This window comes from Sipha flava, unplaced genomic scaffold (genome assembly GCF_003268045.1).
Source record: "Sipha flava isolate LNK unplaced genomic scaffold, YSA_version1 83_pilon_pilon, whole genome shotgun sequence".
NCBI lineage: Eukaryota > Metazoa > Arthropoda > Insecta > Hemiptera > Aphididae > Sipha > Sipha flava.
Window position 1 is genome coordinate 261,389 of NW_020273625.1, and position 26,990 is coordinate 288,378.

The 26,990-nt window shown below is 29.0% G+C and overlaps 4 protein-coding genes and 1 pseudogene across 4 annotated transcripts; 1 reads left to right on the forward strand and 4 right to left on the reverse strand.

The window, feature by feature from the left end:
* The first annotated feature begins 1,995 nt into the window (after positions 1-1,995).
* LOC112693252 (ATP synthase subunit alpha, mitochondrial) lies at positions 1,996-5,255 on the forward strand. The gene is made up of 10 exons (XM_025568236.1): positions 1,996-2,158; positions 2,712-2,834; positions 2,898-3,011; positions 3,240-3,580; positions 3,655-3,803; positions 3,896-4,065; positions 4,124-4,438; positions 4,492-4,636; positions 4,712-4,829; positions 4,893-5,255. Exons 1-10 carry the CDS (start codon positions 2,093-2,095, stop codon positions 5,005-5,007), a joined length of 1,656 nt encoding a protein of 551 aa, XP_025424021.1. The 5' UTR covers positions 1,996-2,092; the 3' UTR covers positions 5,008-5,255.
* Positions 5,154-10,843, reverse strand: LOC112693255 (sugar transporter SWEET1-like). Its single transcript, XM_025568238.1, has 6 exons — positions 10,643-10,843; positions 6,166-6,243; positions 5,981-6,104; positions 5,753-5,908; positions 5,528-5,647; positions 5,154-5,465 (listed from the first exon to the last, which is right to left on the reverse strand). Exons 1-6 carry the CDS (start codon positions 10,720-10,722, stop codon positions 5,361-5,363), a joined length of 663 nt encoding a protein of 220 aa, XP_025424023.1. The 5' UTR covers positions 10,723-10,843; the 3' UTR covers positions 5,154-5,360.
* Positions 10,844-10,939: 96 nt separating this feature from the next.
* On the reverse strand, positions 10,940-14,840 carry LOC112693254 (eukaryotic translation initiation factor 3 subunit J). Its single transcript, XM_025568237.1, has 6 exons — positions 14,572-14,840; positions 14,334-14,440; positions 13,902-14,003; positions 12,841-13,150; positions 12,602-12,738; positions 10,940-11,149 (listed from the first exon to the last, which is right to left on the reverse strand). The coding sequence occupies exons 1-6, from the start codon at positions 14,579-14,581 to the stop codon at positions 11,090-11,092; spliced, it is 726 nt and encodes a 241-aa protein (XP_025424022.1). The 5' UTR covers positions 14,582-14,840; the 3' UTR covers positions 10,940-11,089.
* Positions 14,841-18,302: 3,462 nt separating this feature from the next.
* On the reverse strand, positions 18,303-22,824 carry LOC112693267 (EP300-interacting inhibitor of differentiation 3-like). The gene is made up of 6 exons (XM_025568256.1): positions 22,575-22,824; positions 22,360-22,496; positions 22,052-22,261; positions 21,777-21,987; positions 21,535-21,659; positions 18,303-18,386 (listed from the first exon to the last, which is right to left on the reverse strand). The coding sequence occupies exons 1-6, from the start codon at positions 22,621-22,623 to the stop codon at positions 18,336-18,338; spliced, it is 783 nt and encodes a 260-aa protein (XP_025424041.1). The 5' UTR covers positions 22,624-22,824; the 3' UTR covers positions 18,303-18,335.
* A 2,116-nt stretch (positions 22,825-24,940) lies between these two features.
* Positions 24,941-25,483, reverse strand: LOC112693271 (annotated as a pseudogene).
* Between the last annotated feature and the right edge of the window lie 1,507 nt (positions 25,484-26,990).

The following is a 26,990-nucleotide window of genomic DNA, read 5'->3' on the forward strand; positions in this document are numbered from 1 at the left end:
TCCTTTTAAAACTTGTCTTAATATATAACATTATTTTTATTAATTGTCATTAAATGTAATTTATAATAACATCTATAAATCTTTAGTTCAGTATTTATGTTCATTTTTCAATTAATTAAAAATTGTAGAATTTAGTTATTTTGAAGTTCTGTTAACCAAACTGCGGTTATTTTTTTTTCATTAAAATTACAGAGAGCACAGGTAATATAAGGTAAAGTTAAAACATATCAAAATTAAATCAAAAATGAAATGAAAACTCAACACAGAAATTAATGTGTTATGGACATCGTTCATTAACTTATCTTATTTCAATTTCAACATATTATATAATGACATGTCTAATAAGTGCATATTTAAGTAATGAAATTATAAATGTGATATCAGTCATCCTTATTGTTTGCATCATTTGGTACCGGGTATGAAAAATGTTAATTTATTAATACAAAAAAAAATTGAGAAACATTAGTTTAAGACATTCAAGTATAATATTTTTAGTCTTTAAGAAGATGATTTTCTATTTATAAATTTAAACTAAAATCATAATATTTTGAAATTCATAATCAGGTATAAAACTATTGAATATCAAAAATGTAAAAATTACATAACCTTTAAATTAGTTTTTGCTTATATTCTTTTATTATATTTTTCATGTTGGACATACAGATACTACTGAACAATTATTTATAATACTAAGGTAATAGAACAATAGTTCAACTTGAATTTTATACGAAGCATATATATTTTATTTTTATAATTCCATTATACACTTGGTTACAATTTTTACCTGCTGATAATTACTGTTCAATATTACTTATGAAATAATGTCAATCAAATACTTCTAAATATTGGACGGATTACGTATTGGTTTATTATTTTTGTTAAAAACAAATAGTAACCATGATTTATTGTTCAATAGTTATTTTTTTTAAATTATATAGATTATATACAAGGATTGAAATGGGTTAGGGCAGGATGGTCCAACCTGCGGCCTTCGATGCCTTTTTTTTGGACTCCCCACAGTTAAATTAATTATTTATTTTATTAATTAAAAATTAAAATTACAATAATATTTTAACAAAATCGTGATATGGTCGAATACATTTTACATTTTATATTTATAGTTAATGGCGTTTATGCTATAAAACGTAGGGATACGACGGGAGTTCCGTGATAAGACGCAATGAACGGGGTGAATTATATTCACAATTGCGAGCATTAAATATTTCTCTTAACTAAGCCTATTCATTAATCAATAACCATACAATAAACCACGTTTATTCGTGCACCCGTGCGCATAATATAAAATTATAAAATAAAATATAAATAGACAAAATATAATTTTTTTTCTCCTGACGGCTTCCGGTGTATTTAAGAAATTGTAAATTGGCCCGCGAACCACTAACTGGTTGGACCACCCTTATTTAGGGATAGGGTTAGGGTAACAAATTTGACCAAAATTAGGACATAAAACCTGAAATATTTCATCCCTTTTTGATTTTTTGTATTACCAATGTTTATGTTTATTTCTTTTAAAAACATTTAGTCGAAAAATCAATACTGTATCTTTAACAAGAATGAAATCTATTTTACAGCTATAACTGGAAAATATTAATGTGGTAACTGCGAACTTGTATTTACTTATTTTGTTTTTAATACATTTAACACAATTTGAAACTAAAAAAAAATGGTATCCGATTTAGGATGCAGAACTCGAAATACTATAATTCGTTTTAACTCGCTGCTATTGAGTTATAACAATTGCTTCAATTTTTTATTTGCATTAAAAAATATTACTTATATTAATAATATAAAAAAATTCATATTACGTTAGGGTACGAAATGTGTATAAATCGTATATCGTGTAACCACAACATTGGCGCTCTTTTTTAATTACAGATTAGATTTCCATTTGCTCACGTTGGCAACACTAAAGTCATATGTTTCAAAGATTGCGTTTCACATAGATAGGTGTTCGTGGAACAGGGGGGCAGGCGATTTTCGGCCATCCATTTTCTTTTCTCGTTACCATCCCGTTTGTACTACAATCTACACCCAGTTAGTTACACACGTTCACATTTAAAATTCCATCATAATGGCTAACCTATCGCTTCGTTTGGCCACCAAAATTGGAAAACAATTAAACAACACTTTGCCACAGGTATGCTTTATTGAATTGTAATTTTAATTTCCAACCGGTGTGCCTCAAATATTACCAACACCCTATTGCCGGTCGTACCTGGGTATGATTTCCAAATCTCTACTTCCGATTTTATGTCCGATCCAATTAATTTCTATTAGTAATCATTCCTTACCTTTATTTGCCTATTATTGTTTCAAATATCCATTTTTACGTACACTCAATCAGTATACTTGTGTACATATACATAACCTTCTCATGACCTTTACTTGTAATTGAAGTTTTCGGATTATTTTTTTTTTTATATGTATCAATTTAATATATCATTGGTTGTAATATTCAATCCCTCTTGTAGATATTTGTTAAAATATTTCTATTATTTTAAAAGTATAAATTTTGTGTTAATATTTATTTTTGAATTTGACCTCATATTTGATAAAACTATGCTAAAAACGTCGAATATAATACTTTCAAATAAAAATATGCATATCAATCATCAATTTTCTTTAAATTAAATTTGATTTTTTAATATTTGTTTTAATTATTGCTCAATTAAAATGTTTAATGTGTTTAGATAAGCAAGGCTTCATGGACTACCTCAAAACTTATCAGTAGATCATTACATATAACATGCAGTGCCCGTGCTGCAGAAATTTCTTCCATTTTGGAAGAAAGAATTTTGGGAGCTCCACCCAAGGTATAATATTGCATACTTATAATGTTTTTGTATTGTTATTAATAATAACTATGTGTAATCTAGGCCGATTTAGAAGAAACTGGTCGTGTTTTAAGTATCGGTGACGGTATTGCTCGTGTCTATGGTTTGAAAAATGTGCAAGCTGAAGAGATGGTGGAATTTTCTTCTGGATTAAAGGTATAAATGTGAATTTTATTATTATATAGAATATTTTTCTTTAAATTATTAACTACATCCTTAAGTTGGAAATTAAATTTTTCAAACTTCTAATAACCTTTTCTTAAATAAATCATATATTTATGTTCATGTTCTTCATTTCTATAGTCTTCCATAAATAATTTATATATATTATAAATTTCTCATTGTTTGAAGTATTAAATTACTGATTTTATTTACATTTATAAGGGCATGGCACTTAACTTGGAACCTGACAATGTAGGAGTAGTAGTTTTTGGTAATGATAAGCTTATCAAAGAAGGTGATGTTGTTAAACGTACTGGTGCCATTGTGGATGTACCCGTTGGTGAAGATCTTCTTGGACGTGTAGTTGATGCCTTAGGTAATACTATTGATGGTAAAGGACCATTAACAACTAAAACAAGGTACCGTGTGGGTATCAAAGCCCCTGGAATCATTCCTCGTGTGTCTGTACGAGAGCCTATGCAGACTGGTATTAAGGCTGTAGATTCACTTGTACCTATTGGTCGTGGTCAACGTGAATTGATCATTGGAGACAGGCAAACTGGGTTAGTGTTAAATCGTGGTATACATTTGTTAATGTTAATTTAATATTTATTCTAATAACATTTTTATAATCTAGTAAAACCGCCTTGGCTATTGACACTATAATCAACCAAAAAAGATTCAATGACGCCCAAGATGAAAAGAAGAAACTATATTGTATTTATGTTGCTATTGGACAGAAAAGGTCAACTGTTGCCCAAATTGTAAAGAGATTAACAGATACTGGTTAGTGAATATGTTCATAAATAATGTGATTATTAATTTTTATTTGTTAATCAGTATTTACTTACTGATATAAATATTTTTTTATTTTTTAGGTGCAATTAAATATACTATTATTGTATCAGCCACAGCTTCTGATGCTGCTCCCCTACAATATCTTGCCCCATACTCTGGATGTGCCATGGGTGAATTTTTCAGAGATAATGGCAAACACGCTCTTATCATTTATGATGATTTATCCAAACAAGCTGTTGCTTACCGTCAAGTATATATTATATTTATCAAAGATAATCTGAAATTTATCAATTTGTATATTTTGTTAGATGTCTCTGTTGTTGAGGCGTCCACCTGGTCGTGAGGCCTATCCTGGTGATGTGTTCTACCTTCACTCTCGTCTTTTAGAACGTGCTGCTAAAATGAGTGAAACATTAGGTGGAGGATCTTTAACTGCTTTACCCGTAATTGAAACTCAAGCTGGTGATGTGTCTGCATACATTCCCACTAATGTCATTTCCATTACTGATGGACAAATTTTCTTGGAAACTGAATTGTTCTACAAGGGAGTCCGTCCAGCTATTAATGTTGGTTTGTCTGTATCTCGTGTCGGTTCTGCTGCCCAGACTAAGGCCATGAAACAAGTAATTATTTTGAGTATGGTGTAAAGTCGGGTTAATTATAACTTTAATTTTAGGTTGCTGGTTCCATGAAATTGGAATTGGCTCAATACCGTGAAGTAGCAGCTTTTGCTCAATTTGGTTCTGATTTGGACGCCGCTACCCAACAACTTTTGAACCGTGGTGTTCGTCTTACTGAATTGTTGAAACAAGGACAATATGGTGAGAAATATATTTTAATGTATATTTCATACGGTTTTAAATTATTTTTATTGATTGTTAAAATGTGTGTTTTAGTACCAATGGCCATTGAAGAACAAGTTGCTGTTGTCTACTGTGGAGTTCGAGGATTCTTGGACAAAATGGAGCCATCTAAAATCACTGCTTTCGAAAAAGAATTCTTACAACACATCAAGTACTATACATTTTTTTATTCATAACTAATCATCATTCTTAATTTTTATTTTTATGTTTTTAGGACATCTGAGAAATCATTATTAGAAAGTATTGCCAAGGAAGGAAAAATTTCAGATGAAACCGATGCAAAATTGAAAACTGTTGTTACAAATTTCTTAGCTTCTTTCAATGCTTAAGTATTTATATATGTTCAATAATGAGCAGTTAGTTCTCAATGTTTCCAGCTCTTTTTATAAAAGGGTTATCATCGTTAAGTCTACAACTTTGTTCATAGTACTATAGCCATTAAATTTGTATGTACTTCGCCCTTTTATATAAATTGTAAATTACATTCAAAGAACTGGATTTCCACCATAACTATAATTAGTAATATAATTTTTTTGTCAACCTAAAATTATTTTAATTATACAATATGTTGGACACATTTAAGAAGTCATTTTATAGTTTACACTATTTAAGGGTAATTTTTTTATTTAACAAACATTTTTAAAAATTACAACAAAAAATCATAAAATAAGTATAATATTTATTATTCATGTTTTTCAGTTTTATTGCTCTGAATCTTTTCTGCTGGATATAATAGAAATAGTCCTAGTTGTGTTGAGCTTAATAAAAGTGCCACTGAGCATTGAGCCTGAAACAGTGAAAGTAATATTTAGAATACTGTTAAAATTAAATTTGTAATATTTTACTTACAAAAATAATAGGATTTTTTATGTTTATGCTATACAAAAGCCATAAAATACATAAAACTATTGTATTAATCAGAATTGGTTTAGGGTGTCCTGACCATTTTTTAGTTCTAAGAGTTTCTCTCTAAAAAAATGTATTTAATATAATTTTTAATTTTAAAACCATATCATCTAAGATAATTTCCAGATTTATTAATATTAATATTCTCCATTAAATACAGTTACTTACAACTGACAGCAATGGCCATCCAATTAGAGATAAATGTACAATTGATACCATAATTGGATAGCGTGTTGCTACTTTATCTGCTGATTCTATAAATGAGTATATCAAGAATGCTGAACTCATTATTATAGCTTTGAGTATAGTTTTCATAACATCCTTCTATATGACATTAAAATAAAACAATTAGTAGAGTTAATAATACTAAATTATGAATTCGAAAGAAATTGTTACTTTTTTATTGGAGTAATAACAGTAAAGCATTAAATAAAATGAATTAACTATTAGACCCATTCCATGTACAAACATAACAGTTGGTAAATTCAGGATGAAGCCCTGACGATAAAATAGTGAACTTCTGAAAATCAATGTAACTTTAATGATAAATCTTATACAATATTGATTAAAATTGTGTTTACCTAAAAAGTGCTCCGATAAAAGTAGATACATTTATGTGGTCAGATGTTTTCATTTTCACAATTTCTTTGCATACCAACCTATTAATTAACATTATTTTGTCATTTTATTTAAATGTATAGCTAATATCTTCCAATTTTATGATAATGGACTTCTGATTATCTAAATACTTTGATGATGACTGAAAATGCATGTACACTATATGTATACATGTATAATGAGATTAAATGGAAGAGAGTTTTAACTAAAATGCATTATTTATAATTTAAAATGCAATTTATGTGAGCTATAAAAAAGTCTGCTTTAATTTTAACAATTATTAACTGTCAAAATACATAATGTTTTCACTATCCTAAGATGAAAATTCAAATTATGTTATTCTTTGATTTATAATAATTTATCTAAATTATTTGCAATTATTAATATTACATGGAAATTAATTTCAACGAGTGCATTAATTTATCAATTTGTGATGAAATTATTCTGATTACAATCTGAATGATTAAAGATAATAATTATTTATTAGTGAGTTTATTAGATCAATATTCATAAAATATATTGTCAATGAGAGGTACATTTCGGAAGTCACTAACATCTACAGTATTCTTTACTGAGAATATTTATCAATATTTTAGTTCAAGTTGATTTAACATTAAGTATTTCATGTTAAAATGTCAAGCCGTTCAAAATGCAAGTTTGTAACTCGGCGAATAAGGTTTTATCACACACGTCAACACTTGTCACATTCAAATTTTGCAGCCTACTACTTTTTATACAATTGTACTACCTATTCAAAGAACACTACATATAATTTTAGGTCCTGCTGCTGTTTATACGAAAAAAGTCCATTATAGAAGGTAGGGTTGTCAGATTTTGAAATTCCTGAACCGGGACAATCGGTATGAATGATCTTTTTTTTTCTGATGTAACACTCGTATAGAAATAAAAATTAGTATATCCCTTTGTTGGTATTAATGAACTAATACAATGATACATTAGCTACATATATAAAATAACTGCTGAAGCCATGAGTTTGAAATTTGTTTACTAGTTTCTTTTTATGTCGTAGACATCTATCCAGAAAGAATTTTCAAAATTCGTCACCTGAATGTGCGAAAAGGGGGTTCAAAGTTTCGTATATCGATCAACTACGCACAGCCCAAATCGTTAGTTCAAGGGTGAAAATGTAAATCGAAGCGTTAAATAATACTTTGCTAATTATAAATGGTTAATAGGAACTTAATGTGTGTGGTATACCAGTGTTGTTTGCAGGAGATTTTCGTTAAACCTCTAATCCGTAGTACCTTAAGGAATACGTGCTGATGAAATAAACGTGTGCCTAAAAATATAGTTTTTGTAGCCATCGGTTTAGATATTAAAACTGACAGTGTGTTCCACTTGCCAATTTTTACACCTATTACTTAAACCAGGAAACCTGTGGTTATTCGGAGAGATGGCAGGATGTCTATCCCACACGAACTATACCCTATAGTAGTTACAGTCCAATTTCAGCTGATATGAGACATTTATTCAGACAAAGCCCGTGTACAGGATAAACCTATGGAATAATTATGTGAAAAAACCATACAGACCCAGAAATACGACCAGACGGTTGTTATTAATGATACGCTACTGCTATCATTCGAAAGGGAAATAAATGATTTACAATTCAATAGCTCCTGTAGTAAATACAGACGACGCCGTCCGTAACTCAATAGAATTCTGGAACGCTTCTAACCCAGTTCTCCGTACCATCGGCTATTATTGCGTGAGCGTTCATACCCGTAATGCTGCTGAGTAAATTAAAACCACCTAAACTTTGCGAACGGCACTAGGCTAAAAATTAAATCTTTTCATCGAAATGTATTAGAAGCAACTATCATGATCGAAAACTGCTAAATGCGAAATTGTGCGTATTCCCACCGTATCCTTTTGATTCCCAGTGATCTGCATTTTACCCTGTAAGTATGCTTCGCTACGACGATTAACTAGTCACGAGGCTAACTCTAAAATTCGCAAGAGTTGACTAGGGACGGTTACCCTCATGATCGGTTTTACGTAACGTGCTCAAGTGTGAATACACCTCGCAAACTGGTTGTGTGCTGACACCTCCCTCTAAAACGGTAAAGAAATATTGTAAAAAAAAAAAAAAAAAATGTATATTTTTTGGCACTGATGGTAAGATCTCATATTGATGTAAGCAAATCTTCTTCGGACATATCAACTGTCGCGTCACGATCGGTTTGATCAAACGAATTCCAAAGGGCTAAGGAAAAATGCCTGGTTCACCGCTTCGAAATTCCTCGTATCGAATACTGTTTTCCTTTCGCATTACTCAGCCCTCGCAGACCAAAGCTAGTTGTTGCACACAACCATTAGATTCAGTCATTTAGATACAACCGTAATCCAATGATATGTGTATTCTCACGAGCTCATGTGCTTCAAATGATTGTTTATTTTTCGCGATTTTCACTTTAACGCCCGTCAGAACAACATAACAGCATCAGACCGCAACCCGTACCGCGGGTACCAACATATTTTTAACGCGGAGAAGTGTTAGTAGCAACAGCTAAACACTTAAACCCGGTGGCAGACTTGCAAAATTAAAAAAGGGGGGCTCTATTTACTTAAAAAAAAAAAAGAAAAAAAAAAGAGCGTCCCCATAACTTGTTAAGCATTATGATTATAACGTAATAATAGTTGGAGGACTCTAAAATTTCTCAAAATCAGTTGGGATACTCCGTCCTCCTCAAGTCGAGCACTGACTGATGGGGCACCGATTTCCAAGTTCGATAATTATGTAACACCGTCAACCCGATTAAAAATCAACTACTGGTACGGGTTACGCGACTAACAGTCGATCGTCATTGCGTGCGCGATGTACATTTTCGGTTCTCTTGGTGGTTCTGCGATCGAGTGGACGTTTCCCGCCGGATTAAAAAAAAAAAAAAAATCTAGTGACCACTGCGTCTCGTTGAATTATTACTGTCCACCGGGTACGATCTTACCTACCAACAATCGGCTAAACACGTATGGGTGCGTGCAGAGCCGGCGCGAGGGTAAGGCGACTCAGGCGGTCGCCTAGAGCGCCATTTTTAGAGGGGCGCCGAAATTGATTTTTAAAATTTTACACATATGTCGGTAATATCATTTTTGTTTTTTATATGAAATACCTATAACTTCGTATTGAAATATTGATAATTATAATGGTCATTTCGTTTAACCATGTATTAAAATAATATAATTATATTTTAAATATATTATATTTACTATGGTTTAGCATAATAGTTTTTATCATGTATGTTGATCTATAAATATAAAAATTCCCGAATATTTGTTATCGTTCAATCGGAATCGCGTCAAGCCATTATGAGTCGTGATTAAAAAAATAGACTGTAGCAAAATATGTATAAGTTGAGCATATTATATAATTTTTCCGTATTTCTGTCCACGAACAACATTTTTTTTTCTAAGTAATATGATATTACATGTTGTATGAAAAAAGGTCAGTTGGGATTTTGGCCTGGGGCGTCGTTTAGCCTTACGCCGGCCCTAGGTGCGTGTGTTCGAGTACCAATAATACAACCGGTAGAACATGACTGATAAATTCGGTAACGAGTGTAACCTAACCGCCGCGAAACGATCCATTAGACAATCGATGGGTTTTACATCGATTACGATTTGACCTCGAGATTACACAAATTCATTTAAACGGTCGATTTATTCAATTGATTATTGGTTACGATAAAGATTATTTTGACGTCGTTGGTCGTCACTCTTCATACCCGGTGGTATTTACTCATTGACGCAATTAGGTCTAAAATATTGGGGGGAGGGCTGAAGCCTTACAAATAAATTTAGTCAGTGTGAGCCCTGGGGGTCTTCACCCCCCATGGCCGCAGACACAGAACAATAATTATTAATTGAAATAAAAACAATCATAAAATATTATTAATAATCATGTACTTACTTCTATGTAGTATGTTTTACATAAAATATGACAAAACACTACCGCAATATTTCACCGTCGTCCGTCACATTTATTAGATAACCATATTATTATTTAGATTGTAGGAATTACAAAATAAACTATAATATTTTATATTTATACAATTTGCTTTTGAATAATTCTCTGCGTCATATACTCATATTATTTAGTATGTATTTCACTATCCCATGCTTAAATTATCATTAAATTTTAAATAATCAAAAATATTTGGGGGACTAAGCTTCCCTAAGTTCCCCTTAGTTGCGCCAATGTATTAACTAGAATGGAATTAAAAAATTTTCAAGAATTTGAAGGGTGAGAACAAGTATAAACAATTATCAAGTTTTAAAATTCATTACAATACTGAAATGGTAAAAATTTGCAAATACTGAAGTTCGACAATTTACTTTTGATGCAGATAACAATATAATATCACAGACGAACAAGTGCCCCCATAACATATCAATACTTTATCGTACTCATTTACTTACAAGGGTGTCAACATCATTGCAGTAGATGCACAACCAGCAGCTAATGACACAGCATTTGCATAAAGTTCATATAAATCCATTGTTGTAAAAAAAAATAAGCTAATCAAAAGTTGTATTTAATATGTTAATAAATATTTATAGAATAGACACAGAATGAATGATAATAGACGTAGTTCTGCTTACACTGAGGTCATCAAGTTCTCAACGAGTTATTAATTCAATGTCATGATATAACATATGATTATAAAAAAAAAAAAAAAAGTGCACATAATACTCAATGTCCATTAAAAAAACGAGTTTAGAGTTTTTTCAACACAAGATTGTATATTTCAATGAGATAAAGATAAACAAAATAGATTAAAAAAAATATTTATAATTCAACTCCATCCACACTATATATTTTATTATACATAGCACAGTTGTCTATGGCTTGAATGAATGACTTCACTACATGAACTCATCAAAATCATCCATTGTATAGGCCGAAAATTCATTGTAGTCCGGAATCTGAAACAACAATACAAAAATTAGTCAATAATGAGAATATATTTACAAATTACTAAATGATACTAGTTAAAATTGACAACTTAAAAATTAATTTTATTCAAGGGAAAATTTATAAATTAATGAAGACAACATAAATAATATTTTTTAATTATTATTCATATTTTACTTTTATTAGATAACTTTAACTGAGAAAAATGATGAAAATGAAAGTTGAAAGGAAAAGAACAAGAGGAAGACCAAAAAAAGAGATAGTTGGATATGATTGAGAACATTGGTTAAAGTGATGAAAATGTCGAGAGTGAACTATAATCATCAAAAATGGTAAAGAAACGTTCCTTTATTATAACCTAAATCCTATAAGACTATCAATTTTTTAGGTAGTTCATAAGATAAAACTTTTACAATTTTTTCTTTTTCACAAATTTGTTTATAAAAACATTTTATAGGATGTGAAAACTAAAAATAAGTTTCTTCCTCAAAAAATAAAAAATAACTTTTATCAACATATTATGCCAAGTCAGTAAAAATAAATTGTGATATAATGTCTAAAATGTTTATAAAAATAAATTAAAATTGTTAATTTAGCTTAGTCTAAAATATTTCATCAAAAATACAAATAAAACAAATTTATATCAAACATCACATATTAAATAATAAAATAATACCACAACTCATAAGCTTAACTTTTTATTATTTATTAGTTATATATATATACAAAACAGTCTTATATATAACTAACAAAATTAAAAATTAACTATCGCTAACCTTTCTAAACTACAGTAGTTGGTCAACAAAACAGAAACAAATATGCACATAATAATAATGTTTACGTATTATTAACAACTAAATAAATATATACTTTTCATGCAACTGGGTAACTTTAATTTTTATATTTTTTTATTATAGTTGTTTATTTGAGTTTGAAGAAAAAATATTTATTTTAAATTTGGACTTAAATATCACAGAAAAAAAACATAATATAAAAAAAATGTATGTAATTTTAAATTTTTTATTGGACACGATATTTTTTTTGTTACATAAGATATGTGATACCTATTCTGAGTAAATGGATACATGTTTATAAGTGCAAACAATTAATAATATAAAGATACATTTTTTTATTCCAAGTATATTACTAGTTATGATGAATTATCATCGGTTTTCAAGCAAAGAGACAAATTCTATTGCAATAAAAATAGATACCATCTCCCCAGAGAAAATATAGTAATAATATAGTATATACATTAGTAACTAATCTTCACTCTCAGTTGAAATATCCTCATTAAGACAAATTAAACTAGGAATTAATTATATCCGGGAAAAGGTAGTCTGGGTAATAAGATAAAATTAATTTTATTATGTCATAGTGTTACATTATTAATCAATAACAGAAGGAAAACTAGTCATACAATGAACTATTATATTATTAATAATGAAGTGATAAAAACTTACAGCACAGTTATCTAGTCGCAACTTAGCTTTTCCTTTGCCTTTACTTTTTTTATTTTTATCTCCCTTTTCTGCTTTCATTTTTTCTATACTCATATTATCTATAGTTGCTTTTAATTTCCTTAGGTCAGAGATTGATACTAAAACAATAAAATAAATAATACATTTTTAATTTGATATAAATGAAATACATGTATATTTTTAAACATACATTAATTAATAAGTAATTTAATTGCACTTACAGGAAACTGATAAATTCCTAATAAATTCTTCAATAAAATCAGAATAATGTTCGGATTTAGAAAAACTTTGAATTTTTTTCTGAAGAGCTTGTTCAAAAACTATGAAATCTTCTTTCGATTTTGGTTGCATCATATCTATTGAGTCTTCATCCCCTTCATCAACACCTAACATCTCTTTTGCTACTTCTAAATCAGCTTCTTCTTGAAGTTTCTGTTGTAACAGCTTTTTTTCTTCGGGTGTCATGTCTGAATTTTCTTCAGCTTCCAAAAATTTACGCCTCATTTTTTCATTTTCTATTTTTTGTTTTCGCTAAAAATAAAATTGAACAATTATTTTATTTTTTATTTATATTAAATTACTAATATAATTAAAATAAAATTGTAACTATTAATAATGACTATTATTATCGCCGTTTAATAAACAGAAATAACCTACAATATATACATATCGATGCGCGGCAGTTGAAAGCATATAACGTAACATGCTTAATAAACAACAAGTATATAGTAGACCGCATACGACAAGAATACCGATAGATTCAACAATTTTGCAAGTATAAATTAACTGATTTATTGACAGAAATAAAAGAATTTACTATAACGATATTAGTGAACTACTGGAATTTAATAATTAAGTTTATTGTATCATATATTATATAAGAATTTAAGAAATTACATAATATAGGCAACAACATATTCGTGCTGTATTAAATACTGTAAGCTATAAACAACTCTAGTTTATTTTAAATTAATTTCTAAAAATAGTTAAAGCATATTCACAAAATAAATTATGGTTATTAGAAAACTGCATTTTTGATTTGTTGTAATTTAGTTCCCATTTTATGGTATTTCATGGATTTGGATTATTTATTACATTCTATTTTTATTTGATTATGTTGCAATTCTCTGAAGTTGTAATTATGACAAAAATGCACTAGTATAATGAAACTTTTATCAAGCGTATTAACAATTGATCGTTAAATATATGTGATAGACATTTTAAACAATTTATGACGCTACATACTATAAATGAAACTGCAGTAATGGAAAAGGTACTTTACCTCTCTTTCAGCTATTTTTTGTTCCAATTTTGATTTGGTTTTTTTTTCTGGGACTTTTATCTCAGGTTTTTTAATTTCTTCTTCTTCTGCATCCCAGCTATCCTGTAAGTAAAATAAAATTATGTATCATGGATAAATTTAATATTTATAAACATCTTACTATAAAAACTACTCAATGAATATTTATTAAACTTTCACATTAATCAATATAAAGGTTATGGGATTTTAAAAACCCTACAGACATGCATTACTTATAGTATGCTATCAATGAATTTATAAAAATCGTTTTTTTTATTATACAATTATTAAATAGTACCCATAAGGAACTTCATTATACATAGGTAGTTGATAAAAATATAAAAGTAATGATGGACAGTGAGAAAAATGTCTTGACAAGTTTAACCTGATGGAATAAAATATACTAGGTCAAACCTTAATATTTTCTTCTTCATCTTCGCCTTCCCATTTGTTGAGTTTAGCACCACCAACGATGTCAACGATTGGAATGATTGGCTTGGGGGGTTCAAAATTATCGGCATCTGTAAAGATCAAAAAAAAAAAAAAATTAACAAATAATTTACATAACGATTAATCTAGACAGATAAACTGTAACATACTTAGGTGTCGGTAACATATTAATATAAATTTGAAAAACCATTGTCCAACTTACCCCACTCCATAATCACGTGTGTGCCTTGAGCGTTCTTCGTTTAGTGCAGCGGTCGCTGGGCGTGATGTGTTTGTCAGAAAGGATTAATGTAGAGTGCGAACGACGGGAGAGCGGAGAAATCTGATGATGCGAACTCAGCCAATGTACCGTAGCGCCAATTCTTTGTGTTAAACATAACAAACGTAAGGAAACTTGGTAAAAGCGTATACGTATCGTTGTAGCGAACACGATTTTGGCATTTCAGGGTTTTTAGCGAAATGTTATCGTTACCAACCCATGGAAAGCACCACGCACTGGAAAGCTGTACAGTGTAACCTCGGAATCGGAATCTCGGGTATACGCATCCCGGGTCTAATGTCCGCACTGTTCGGTTTTTTTTTTTTTTTCGTTTCGAATAAGTAGAATTATTAATGTGTCATAGAATGTTATTTATAGAAAACGACGTACGATAAAACCGTTGAACACCAAAGGCGAAAGAATCCCGTCAAAGTTCTAGTCTTGATCGTTTACGTTGTTAAGAAAAAAAACGTCTTCTCTGCGCCGTAATGCAGAAATGATGAAGATGTTTTTTTTTTTTTTAATTCAAATCAATAATAAAAAAACACGAATTTCCTCGATCGTAATTTTCCTGCGTAACAGAATCTACAACGTTATATAGATCCATTTTAGAAATTCCATAATTCTATAATATATTTGTTTTCCGCGATTCTCCGTCAACGTAGTTTGTGGAATTAACATGAATGTGTAAGAATCCATAGGCATGCAATAAATAAATATATTTATTTATATTATTATAATATATATATATATATTATGTTTTATTTTTTGTTCGTGTTCGTGCGAATAATATTGAATAATCCATAATCAACATTTTATTATAACCGAATGGGGGGAGAGGTTATCAATGAACATTGTATTTATGTTTATTAAATCTATGTTTTATGGCATTTAGATAATATGTTCCGATCGGTATTTTCATCACACCACAATTTATCATTCGTCTGGTTTTGTGTCGTTATGCAACAGTACAACAGAAATCTAAACATTGAATAAGTACCACGATTAATTATGATGAACAACTGTTTGAAACCCGGGGCGGGTAGGTGAACTTACACACCCAGGTCCTCCAAAAATTTTAAGTTTTGTTCTCAAAGTAGATGAGGTTAGTTATGCCACAACTTAACTTAAACCCACTCAGGCCTCAGTCTGTACCTATTTGCGACATTGCGTTTGATTTGCTTCTGAACATTTTCAATATTCTTTTTTCAACAATTCAGCTGATTTAATTTTACCTTTTTCATATCAGATAAAACAAAGGTGGGTCAAAGCTATGGACTTCTATTACTCTACCTGGAAAAGCTGGGACCATTTAAGAAAGCTTGGCGCTTTCCAACAAACTAGGAAAGAAAATAGCATCATACCAAACGCAGTTGCAAGTAACCTCCTCAAGACCTCAAACCTACTAAACAAAAGAACATCACGATTGCAAATGAATATAAAAAAGAACTAGATAGGTGCGAGGATAGGTCTACTTTAATGGATCACTTTATTGAAAAAGATGTACAAATTGCCTTAAAATTGGGAAAGCTGCAGGCACAGACGGAAACCTAACGAAATTTATAAAAAACCTGGGTTCTAAGAGCAGATCTTGGATCGTACGGTTCTTCACGAATGAAGCTATTAAAGAGACCCTCCCTAAAATATGACGTGAAGCAAAAATTGTAGCCATTTTAAAGCCTAATAAAACAGGAGATGATCCGTAAAACTATAGACCAATATCCAACGTTTAAATTCAAAAAACATATGGTAAGCACTCATAAATATTCTATAAAATTTGCTTTTAAACTAATATATCCTTTTCACATACTATACCTAACGCAGCCTTAAACATTTTATCCCAGGTTTAATGTCTTAATTTAGGATAACCATATTAAGAAAATAAAAAAACGGTACAGCTGTTACTTCCCCTCCTCCTAAAAAAAAACGCTCATCCACATACATTCACACATGTCGGTTAATAGGCCAACTGATGTAAACCTGAGATTAATCCATATTTTGGTCAAATATTGTAACCCTCACATTCGTTTTTTAACCTAAAATTCATCTTTAAGTTATTTTTTTTTATATAAGCCACATCAACAATCAAATATCAATTAACGTAAGCCACGAGGGTTATTCAAAATTGTGTATTCAATTAAATGCTTGTAGGCCTATTAGTGTAAGCTTCAACGTAACCCTATACATAACTTACACCGAATGTACAGTTTAACTGATCAATTAGTGTATCCTACTTAAACTAATTGATTGAATTAATTTTGTTTTTATCAATTTAGTATTTTTATTGTTATTAAATAATTTGTATTGAGTCAAACATTTAATTATTATTATTTTGTTTTTAATGTTAAACTCTTTTTATATTATTTTGAATTTTAATTGGAATGTTCTGTTAATTAATTTGTATTGAATCAAAAGAACTATTTATAGTATTTTATTTTTAATAACTATTAATAATATTGTATAATAAAAGGTAATAAAAGATTTAATTGAGGGTTACACAATTTGGAAACGTTTTTTTATTTAGTACCAATTGTAGTAACCATTACCACAAAAACCATTAACCCAAAATAATTAATATTATGAAACGCCATGTAATGCATCCAACAGACTAATTAACTTTGGACTAATATACAATAAATTACATTTGATTTAGCTTAGTAAATATAATATTGATTCATAAGTATACCAAGCTTAAATCTATAAAAAAAAATCAACATTATAGGTTATAAGGATTACAAAACAACTTTATTTTAGTGCCTCCTGTAAAATTTCATTTTTGAGGATTACATCAGTAGCATCAGTTGTACACACAAATCTTGAGAGTTAAGTCCAAATCTCTATCATATTTATAGATATGCGTCAATTTCAATAAACGACTTCACGGATCGACTGTCAATAGTGTCTACCAAAAACTATTAACGATTAACAACTATAATATAATATCCAATAGCATTAATTATAAATTTATAAATAATATAATATATAATTTTTGTTTGTAGAATAAACATATATATATATATATATATATACCATACAACATGCTTCATGCTTATCACTAATTTTATAGTTTGTCAGCATCATAGACCTTATTCTAACTTATACCTATACTTAGTATAAGGTATATGGTTGGCATCAGGACTTGACACTCGTTCCACAAAAACTGCTATCTGTTATTTCTAACTTTGGTTTCACATTTTATATATACAAGTAAAACAGTTTAATATTTTTTTCATGTATAGATATTTTATTTACATTATATAATATGGAAATAACGGGTTTAAAACGGGACAATCTTATAAAAATGGGATAACAAGAGTCAAATTTGAAGTTTGTCGGGAAAACAGGACGTGATGATCAAATAAGGGACAATCTCGTTTCAAACGGGATGTCTGATCACCCTGATCAGTAATTTCATTATTTTACAATGCCAATCATAAGCAATCATTTTAATTTTATCAATTTTACTATTACTATTAATCTTCATAACTTGCTTTGATTTTCTTTTTTGAAATTACATGCTGATAAGTATTTGACATATTATACATAAAAAATAACAATAAAAGTACTTTATTTATAATCACCATTGAATACATAAGAAAAAAACAGTAAAAGTGATTAATACTGTAATATTCATAATAAAACATATTTTATTCACAATTAAATTTTTTTAATTTATTTGAACAATTTGTTTTTAAATGAAAAAAGATTTATCGTAGATCAATCATTTGTTCTTGAATATTGTATTTTTGTATATAGAACTGCAAAAAAAAAAAAAATAAATAAAGCTTCTTAATTTTATATACTAAAATTAATAAATATTTCTTCATATTAGAAAATAATTCTAAGAAAATAATAATATATTTATTTAACTGGATTGTGATAAATTTAGTTTTAAATATTTCCTGAATAAAAAAATGTATATATCTAGTCCACTGACTTTTAATGATGTAATTGTCACAAAACTCCTTATGTTAAATTTTAAGTTCATATTTTGTTGTTTTTAAGATGTAGCAATCAGTAAACAAGCTTTAATAATGTATATGTATAAGGAACATCAAAAAGAGATGATGGGAAACAATTGAGAATGATAAGAGATGAGGGATGTTGGTGTGTATTTAGGAGATGTAGAAAATTTAGACGAGTGGAGGTTTAAGACAAGGGTGGCCGAGCCTAAATTGTTGGGAGAAAACAGAACGAGGAAAAGAAGATGTATTAAGATTAAAATTTGATTTAACTCAAATTGTTTTATGATTTCAATACATTAAACTATAGTAAGTTTTTAAATAAATATAAGATAAGCACAGTGCTCGACTTGGCAAAATTAAAGAAGGGGGACTCTGTTTGCTTAAAAAAAATTGCATCCCCAAAACTCGTTAAGCGTTATAATTAGGGCTTGGGACTTATTGAATTTGCATATTTTTATTAAATACTCCAATTAATTGCTAAGTAAAACAGAAATTCGTTTTGAGTTGTAACTAATTTAAAAACACCAAATAAAAATTGCATATTTTTGCATATATTGAGATTTTAATGAAAACACCCATTTTTTCTCAATAAATGCATATTTATTAATTTTATGCATATAATATGCTATATTTTAAGTTTGACGTAGAATATTTCTTATAATAACTTATTACTTATTGTAGTTATATTTTTCTATGCACAATTATTATCGATAAACGTCAGAAAAAGTCAAAACGTCTAACAACAAATAAAGATAAGATATTTAAAGAGAACGTTCTGGTTTTTTTTTTAAAATAATTTCCTGTTCAGCTCATAGTTATTTGTTACTCTGTTAGCTATACCGTCAACATATCAGTTTCGTGTCTTGCCGTCTAGTGTGCGTAATCATAACATTTTATTTTTATTTTTGTTGCAAATTTCATTACATTTTTAATTTAATTTAATTTCGTAACAAATATGCCTAAGCAAATAAAAATTGTTTTAGTTAAAAAATATATTACTGAATTCGGGTCAGATGTTTTTTTAGCAGACCAAAATGTACTGTTTTGTAATTTTTGTGAAACGAATGTGAGCGTCGATAAAAGGTTTATTGTCACCCAACATACGAAGACGAAAAAACATAAGTGGGCAGCTAAGCGTGTTGAAAATCATCCAAGTACAAGTAAAATACTTACACAACAATTTATAACGGACGCTACAAAAAAATCTGTATTTAGTCACGATCTATGTAAGGCTTTGTTGTCAGCAAACATACCTTTGAATAAATTATCAAATCCGTATTTTAAAGAATTTTTATCAAAGAACACTGGTAAAGATATTCCTTCTGAATCAACATTACGAAAAGGTTATGTTAATGCAATTTATGAAAATACAATTCAAAAAGTAAGGAATTATGTTCAAAATAAATGTATTTGGGTGTCAATAGATGAAACTACCGATTGTACAAGTAGATATGTAGCAAATACTGTTATTGGAATTTTAAATGACTCTGAGAGTAGTAATATTTTTCTTTTACATTCTGAGGAGTTCGAAAAATGTAATCATTCCACAATTTGTAGATTATTTGATAAATCTATGAATTTACTTTGGCCAAAAGGTGTTCAGGACAATAAAGTATTATTGTTTATTAAAGACGGTTCCCCCTATATGGTTAAAGCTGGAGAAGCCATTAAATTATTTTATTTAAAAGCTATACACATTACTTGTTTGGCCAATGCATTTCATAGGATCTCAGAAACTGTACGAACAGGATATCCAAAAGTTGACAAATTAATTGCAAATGTGAAAAAGGTTTTCCGTAAAGCACCTTCTCGCATTCAATATTTTAAGTCAATAGCCCCATCTCTATCACTACAACCTGAAACAATTTTGAAAAGATGGGGTACTTGAATAAAGGCAGCGAATTACTACTGTGAAAATTATGAGCAAATAAAATTAATCATTAATAATTTTGATGACAATGATGCAGTATCAATAAAAAATTCAAAAAAGTATCTTTCTGATCAAAATATTGAAGCTCAACTTGTATTTATTAAATCAAATTTTTCGGATTTTTACCCGATTTATTAACAAGACTTGAAAAACAAGGAATTCCACTTGTAGATTCTATTTATATTGTCGAAGGGGCAAAAAAAAAAATTAATTCAAATTAATGGGAAATGGGGGAAAAAATTAAAATTAAGATTGAGTCTGTTTTATCAAAAAATAAAGGCTATCAAGATGTTTTAAAAATATCAGATATACTAAATGGAGAAGAAAACATAGATGGAACACCCGAAGATTGGAGTTATCTTACGTACATGAAAAACAGCCCAATAACATCAGTCGACGTTGAACGTTCGTTTTCAGAGTACAAAAACGTACTCACTTCCAATCGACAATCGTTCAAATTCAAAAACATTAAAAAATCTTTAATTGTTCAATGCAATTTCCAAGGTAAAATAATATACAAAATAAATAGTAAAAATAGGTACTTAAAAAAAATTGTTTATTTTTTCAGAGCCATTAAAAGAAAACTCTGAAGAAAACTGAAACTTAAACAGAAATACACATTTTTACTATTTATATAATTTATTTTTATAAATTATTTATCAAATTGCATTTAAAATAAAAATTATAACTCAATTAATATTTATTAATTAAATATTTCAATGCATTTTTACATGTATATTTTCATGATTTACAATTCAATAACTTCCGAGCCCTAGTTATAATTATAACATCATAATAGTAGGGGGATACTCAAATTTCTAAAAATAAGAAGGGGTACGCTGTCCCCCTGTATCCCCCCCTTAAGTTGAGCACTGGATAAGCATAAGTTATAATGATTGCAACAATTATTAAAATAAAAACTAAAAATATAACTGAACATACAGAGTAAGTTAAAACAAAACTTTCAGATATATTTTTTATACTAATAGTAAGTAACCTAAAAGTATTTACCTTCCATAAATCATGGTTTATTGTAAGTAGTGATGATATAAAATCATCTTTTCTATTCCGAGTAACATTCATATTAATTTTTTTCTTGTTTATTGTTATGGTTGCTGATTCAAAATCATTACAATCTATACAAAACAGATAAATAAATAAAAAATAAATTATGATTTAGTAAGTAAAAAGTCAGTTTAAATTATTGTAAAGCTAAAGTTAACTTGTTATAATTTAATTAATAAATAAAAAACCTGAATTTTTTTCAATTATCACAATACGATCCTTTACTAATGAAGCTAAATGAAAAAAATTTTCTATAGTTTGTGACAGACTGTATGGGTTAATAGCAAATTTGAAGAATGATATTGGGTTTCCATTATTCTTTTGTATAGCTTGTTGCAAACAATTTTTTACTGCTATTAGAATAACTTGCATATCATTATCATCTTCACAATTATACACCTAAATGGAAAAATGTCAACAATTAAACTTTGTAAAGTTAAAAAATCATACAATTTAATATTACCTCATCAGGAACAATTTGTTCTTCTAATCGACGTTTTTGCGATCTTTTATGTTCTTTCTTTGTTTGTGTTATAACTGTAGAATCAGTGCTTGTTTCTAAAGCAATGTTACCATAAAAACTTAAACAAAAATTATTTGTATTCATAAAACAATCTTCGAATAAGGTATTCATACTGTCCAAAGGATCGTCTTTATCAGTGCATGCATCAAGCTAAAGATTTTAACAATAACATATACATGTAGAAATCGGTCTAAATTATTAAGCCATATCATATAATACATCTGTGTGTAACAAAATGATTCACATACAATTTTATCAATATATGAGTTAATATCAAATATATTGTCAATTTCGTTGCATTCTTTTTCCATGAGCCAATTACATATCCGAAATGATTCTTGCAATATTTTCAAAGACCTCACTTTATAATTCACAAAATTGGACACTAAAATAAATTATCAAAATGCAAGTCACTGAACGGAACAAAATAATTATAGTTATTAAAAAAGAAGGAAATACTTACAGATTTGAGAAGGTTTCGTTTCACATTCAAGATCTACCATTAACTTCATTTCTTTTCGTAAGGTATTTAAATCCTCATCGCATAACGTCTTATCAACAACTGAGGGAATAAATAATGCAACAAACGAAACGCACAAAATCAATGAAGGGTTACATACTTTTACCGCTCAATTCATCGACCAAATTTTGAACTTTTTCCATTTGAATTTTGTACAGTTCGAATTTCTCTAAGTAGGTTTCAGATTCGTCGATGGACGAGGACGGACTTGGAATGTTATCCATTACTATTTTGCAGTAAAAAAAAACCTCGGGTTTAACTGAACACAGCAGTGCTGTCTTACAACTGTTGTTAGTACTAAGAGTCGGCCCACGATTTGGAGAAGTATAATGATGCTGAGTCAGCAAACAGAAAAATAAATCTGTTAACTCGCTGCCGCCGATCGAAGTGAAAACGTTGCAAGACGAGAACGTATAGCCGTTAGCCAACTAAAAATAATTACACGTTGAACGTGGACGTACATAACAAATAAAACGTTTTATTAATCCCAAGACGTACAACGTACCGATTTTCGGATTCTGTTTCCGTCGTACTATATTCTTATCATGCCGCGCCAAACGAGTCCAGGAGCCGCCAGAGCGGGAAACCGCAGCAGCGCTGTTAACTCGGTAATGTGTTTCGTTACCGTCGGACCGTCCAAGGAGTACTACAAACAGTATTCCAAAGAGTTCGAAGATTTCATCTGTACTCGTAGGCGTGCGCAGGTTTGAATTTCAAGGGGTGCTAACAATATTTTGTACATAGGCGCAAATATGGCATTTCATTAGGGGGGGGGGGAGGCGAATTCAGTGTACCATTTTTAACCAAAAATTATAAGTAGGGGCTTTGTCCTCATAGCTTTAAATTATCAAAAATTATCATTAAATTAGGAATCCCAAATTATTTTTTTGAAAATACGGGACATTTTGAATTATATATTTTTTTTAAATTCCCATTGGTGTTAATTTGGGGAGGGTGTAAGGGGACTTGTCTTAACAATTAACATATTACAAAACCAAATACCATGTGATGTTTGTTACACAAATTCTTTGTAAATATTTGGAAGCTAAAATTACGTTTGGCCTTGTAACATTTCATTTTCCTCACAGTTACTAAATAAACTATAAAATAAAGTTAAACATAATATTTGATACTTCAAACAAATATAAATTATATTTAAAATTAAAAGCAAATAATTAAGTGAATTTCCTATTTTTTTTAGATTTTTTTTTTTTTTTAATCAAATATTATCATTATTAATATAATTTAAATAAGATACTATGGTTTATCAATAATGTAAAATTTAAAAAGCTTAATGATATTAAAAAATTTAATTTTTAAAATAAGGAACGTATGAAATGGATTATATAAAATACAGGACAAAAGTGTTATTTTTATACTTGTGTCGGGACACCGGGACACTTTATCCAAATACGGGACAATCCCGTAAAATATGGGACGTATAGGATCTCTACATTAAATTATCATTATTAGTTATAATCACTAAGAGATGAAATGTTGCAAGAGAAGAGCTTAAATAGAAAAAATAGCAATCATAAAAAATAATGTATTTATACGATGTAAAACGATAATTAATCCGGGGGGCTGAATTCACTTCAAGGAGGCTTAGTCCCCCTAAGCCCCACCCTATTTGTGCCTATGCTTTTGGCATAAAATCGTGTAGGCATGTTTAATAAATTATAATGCATAAACAGTCTAATAAACATAACTTTGATTCTTTTATTCAACATTGTGGTACATCAGTGCCGATGAATAAGTTTTTCTTGAATCTCATATATTTTTTAAGATACCTTCAATTATTTATGATTTACACCTTTGTAACTGTTATATTATCGTAATAAGTTTTTGCACGCACATTTAGAACATTTTATTTAATTTTTTCTATTACGAAACATCGAAATGCGGAAAAAATATGTTTTGTCTTAAACTTATTTTCCACGATATACATTACATACTCGTATGTTTATGTTTTTGTTTTCCATTTGTGTTTGAAATCAAAAGTAAGAAGAAAAAGGGAAACAACAACTACCACAATAACTGTGAAAATATGGAAAATAACATTTTGATATATTCTGTTTTGTATGATAGTTCGAGATTGAGAAAAATGCAACATACTAAGTATAAGACCTCGTGATGTATGTAACTAGTAGTGTAAGAAATCACCAAAAATCATAACTAACTATACCGAATTGGATATTAAATTTGTTTGACTATAATAATTAAATATTGTTAATTTTTAAACGCATATAATGTCTATTGTTTTAGTTTTGAAAATAATAATAATAATAATGAAATAATGTCTGCAAATACTACGACGAAATTATATGAATTTTACAAAATTTACAAGCGATTCCAGTAACAAAAGTTTCAAGCAGACTTGAGGTTTCATTTTCTATTTGACTAATTTTTTAATATATCTTGATTAAATCTTCATTGATATTTTCTGAATGTTGTGAAAGATTAGTTTCACATCCTTTTATACATTTATCATGAAATATCTTCATTTCTGGAACATTTGGAAACTTTGATACAATGGCAACAATCATTTCATTATTATTATCATTAGGACCTATGTCTATTAATGATTTTGAGATTTTATTGGTCAATGACAAGTTGAATAAAACTTCAGTGACTAATGATTTAGTCTTCATTGAAGAGTTTTCACTAGCTAAGAAAGCGTTATTCACAGCCACTACAATCTGAAACGGATCAACAAACAGCTGCGAATTAATATAGGCGATTTATCTTTGAAAATCGAAGCCACGTTTTCTTTTAACTATTTAATATTTTCGACTTCGGTGAAAAAAAGATATGCCTAAATACTTCTCGTTTTTCAAACGGTAGATTTTCATTGTTATAAAATGTTGAACACTACTGAGGCTTGGACAACCTTACACAACACACACGAACAACTATTTATTAAGAAGTTACTATCTCAGTGTCCAACGCGCGTTTACCTATTTTCGCGTTCTATGATGTGATTTGTCAAAATATTTATAATGTCTGATCATTATTTTATCATTATTGATTTGATTACCGCCTTACTTTAAATTTAAAATCATTTATTATTTATATAATTTATTCAGGTAATTTAATTATATATATATATTATGCATGTTCATTTTCTTGAAGAATAAATACATAAAATATTATATACAATGTCTTAAATCGGATGTGAAGTTTAAGATAAATTGTTATTTATAAGACCTTCTCATCACTCAAAATTTTAAACTGATCATGTGATGAAACAATTGTATATGCAGAAGGGTAATAACTTATACGTGTAATAAAGATATAAAATTAAAATAAATAATAACTATTAAATTATTTAAATTCAAAAATATTTTAGTAATTTTTAAATTGTACGGGTTGTAGGTATCAATAATCATAAAGGAACATGAAAATGATAGAGGGGCTTTAGCACTCCAAGTTTTTTCATTAAAATTGCGCCCCCTGTACCTGGATTGTTCACAAATTTTACGGCTCCGCGGTGTAGGTAAAAACTTAACTGCAGAATTGAAAACGTACGTTATATTTAATAATATTATAATAACATGTTAACTTTAACTTTATTTCACAGTGCAAAATTTTAAGAAAGCAGTGAAATTAGTTTTCAGAAGAATATTATTTCTTACAGTAACACTAGGCATGATTAACTCGTATAAAAGCAACATAAATTTACAAAGTTTCGATCAATGATGAAAACGAAAAACGATTTTCATCAGTCCCCTATAAAAAAGGAATAAGAAGATAATTTTTAATATCAGTTATTAAGTGTGTAATTGAATACATTTAAAATACTATTGTACGTATATTGATTGTTGGCCAAAATTAAAAATAAAACTTATTTATAGTATCGATTTACGTTTGTTACTAGTTCGTAGTTGTGCATTTTTATTTCCATAGAAACGAAATAGTGTTTTTAATTTATCGCTAGTCCATTCTTGGCATTCGACGTTTACTTGAATCATCGATTTTTTTTTCTGCTCCTATAAATATATTATATATAATTATTGTTAATAATTACGATAATTTGTATTCAACTTTATCTTCGTTCCAAGACGGTGTCAGTGTTGTGCGATTGATATCCAATATCTTACAATATTAGTATGTAATTTTTTTTTTCCTTGTGTTTGAACCGACGCTAACAGGGGAATGGGTTGTCCCAGTACTTCTCCATTGGCGTCATCGTTTATTGTTTTAATTTAATAAGTTACAATATAATGATAACAACAATTAATCGATACAATAGTTGTAGGTTATCACTTCCTGTGCACCACTCTTCCCGCCAGCGTAATATCTCGTTACTGGTATGAAATCTTCCCGACTCTTTATCAATGACCAGCCGGTCTGGAGAAT

Excerpts from the sequence above, each read along its gene's own strand:
- LOC112693252 (XM_025568236.1), top strand. The coding sequence starts at position 2,093 with ATGGCTAACCTATCGCTTCGTTTGGCCACCAAAATTGGAAAACAATTA. Across the intron at positions 3,581-3,654 it reads ATTGGAGACAGGCAAACTGG|TAAAACCGCCTTGGCTATTG; the intron begins GTTAGTGTTAAA and ends TTTATAATCTAG. Across the intron at positions 4,066-4,123 it reads AAGCTGTTGCTTACCGTCAA|ATGTCTCTGTTGTTGAGGCG; the intron begins GTATATATTATA and ends ATATTTTGTTAG.
- LOC112693255 (XM_025568238.1), bottom strand. The coding sequence starts at position 10,722 with ATGGATTTATATGAACTTTATGCAAATGCTGTGTCATTAGCTGCTGGT. Across the intron at positions 6,105-6,165 it reads TTTATCGGAGCACTTTTTAG|AAGTTCACTATTTTATCGTC; the intron begins GTAAACACAATT and ends ATTGATTTTCAG. Across the intron at positions 5,466-5,527 it reads TAAAAAATCCTATTATTTTT|GCTCAATGCTCAGTGGCACT; the intron begins GTAAGTAAAATA and ends TCACTGTTTCAG.
- LOC112693254 (XM_025568237.1), bottom strand. Across the intron at positions 12,739-12,840 it reads TAGGAATTTATCAGTTTCCT|TATCAATCTCTGACCTAAGG; the intron begins GTAAGTGCAATT and ends TTATTGTTTTAG. Across the intron at positions 11,150-12,601 it reads TGCGACTAGATAACTGTGCT|ATTCCGGACTACAATGAATT; the intron begins GTAAGTTTTTAT and ends TTGTTGTTTCAG.
- LOC112693267 (XM_025568256.1), bottom strand. The coding sequence starts at position 22,623 with ATGAAGTTAATGGTAGATCTTGAATGTGAAACGAAACCTTCTCAAATC. Across the intron at positions 22,262-22,359 it reads ACTCATATATTGATAAAATT|CTTGATGCATGCACTGATAA; the intron begins GTATGTGAATCA and ends TAAAATCTTTAG. Across the intron at positions 21,988-22,051 it reads AACAAATTGTTCCTGATGAG|GTGTATAATTGTGAAGATGA; the intron begins GTAATATTAAAT and ends TTTTCCATTTAG.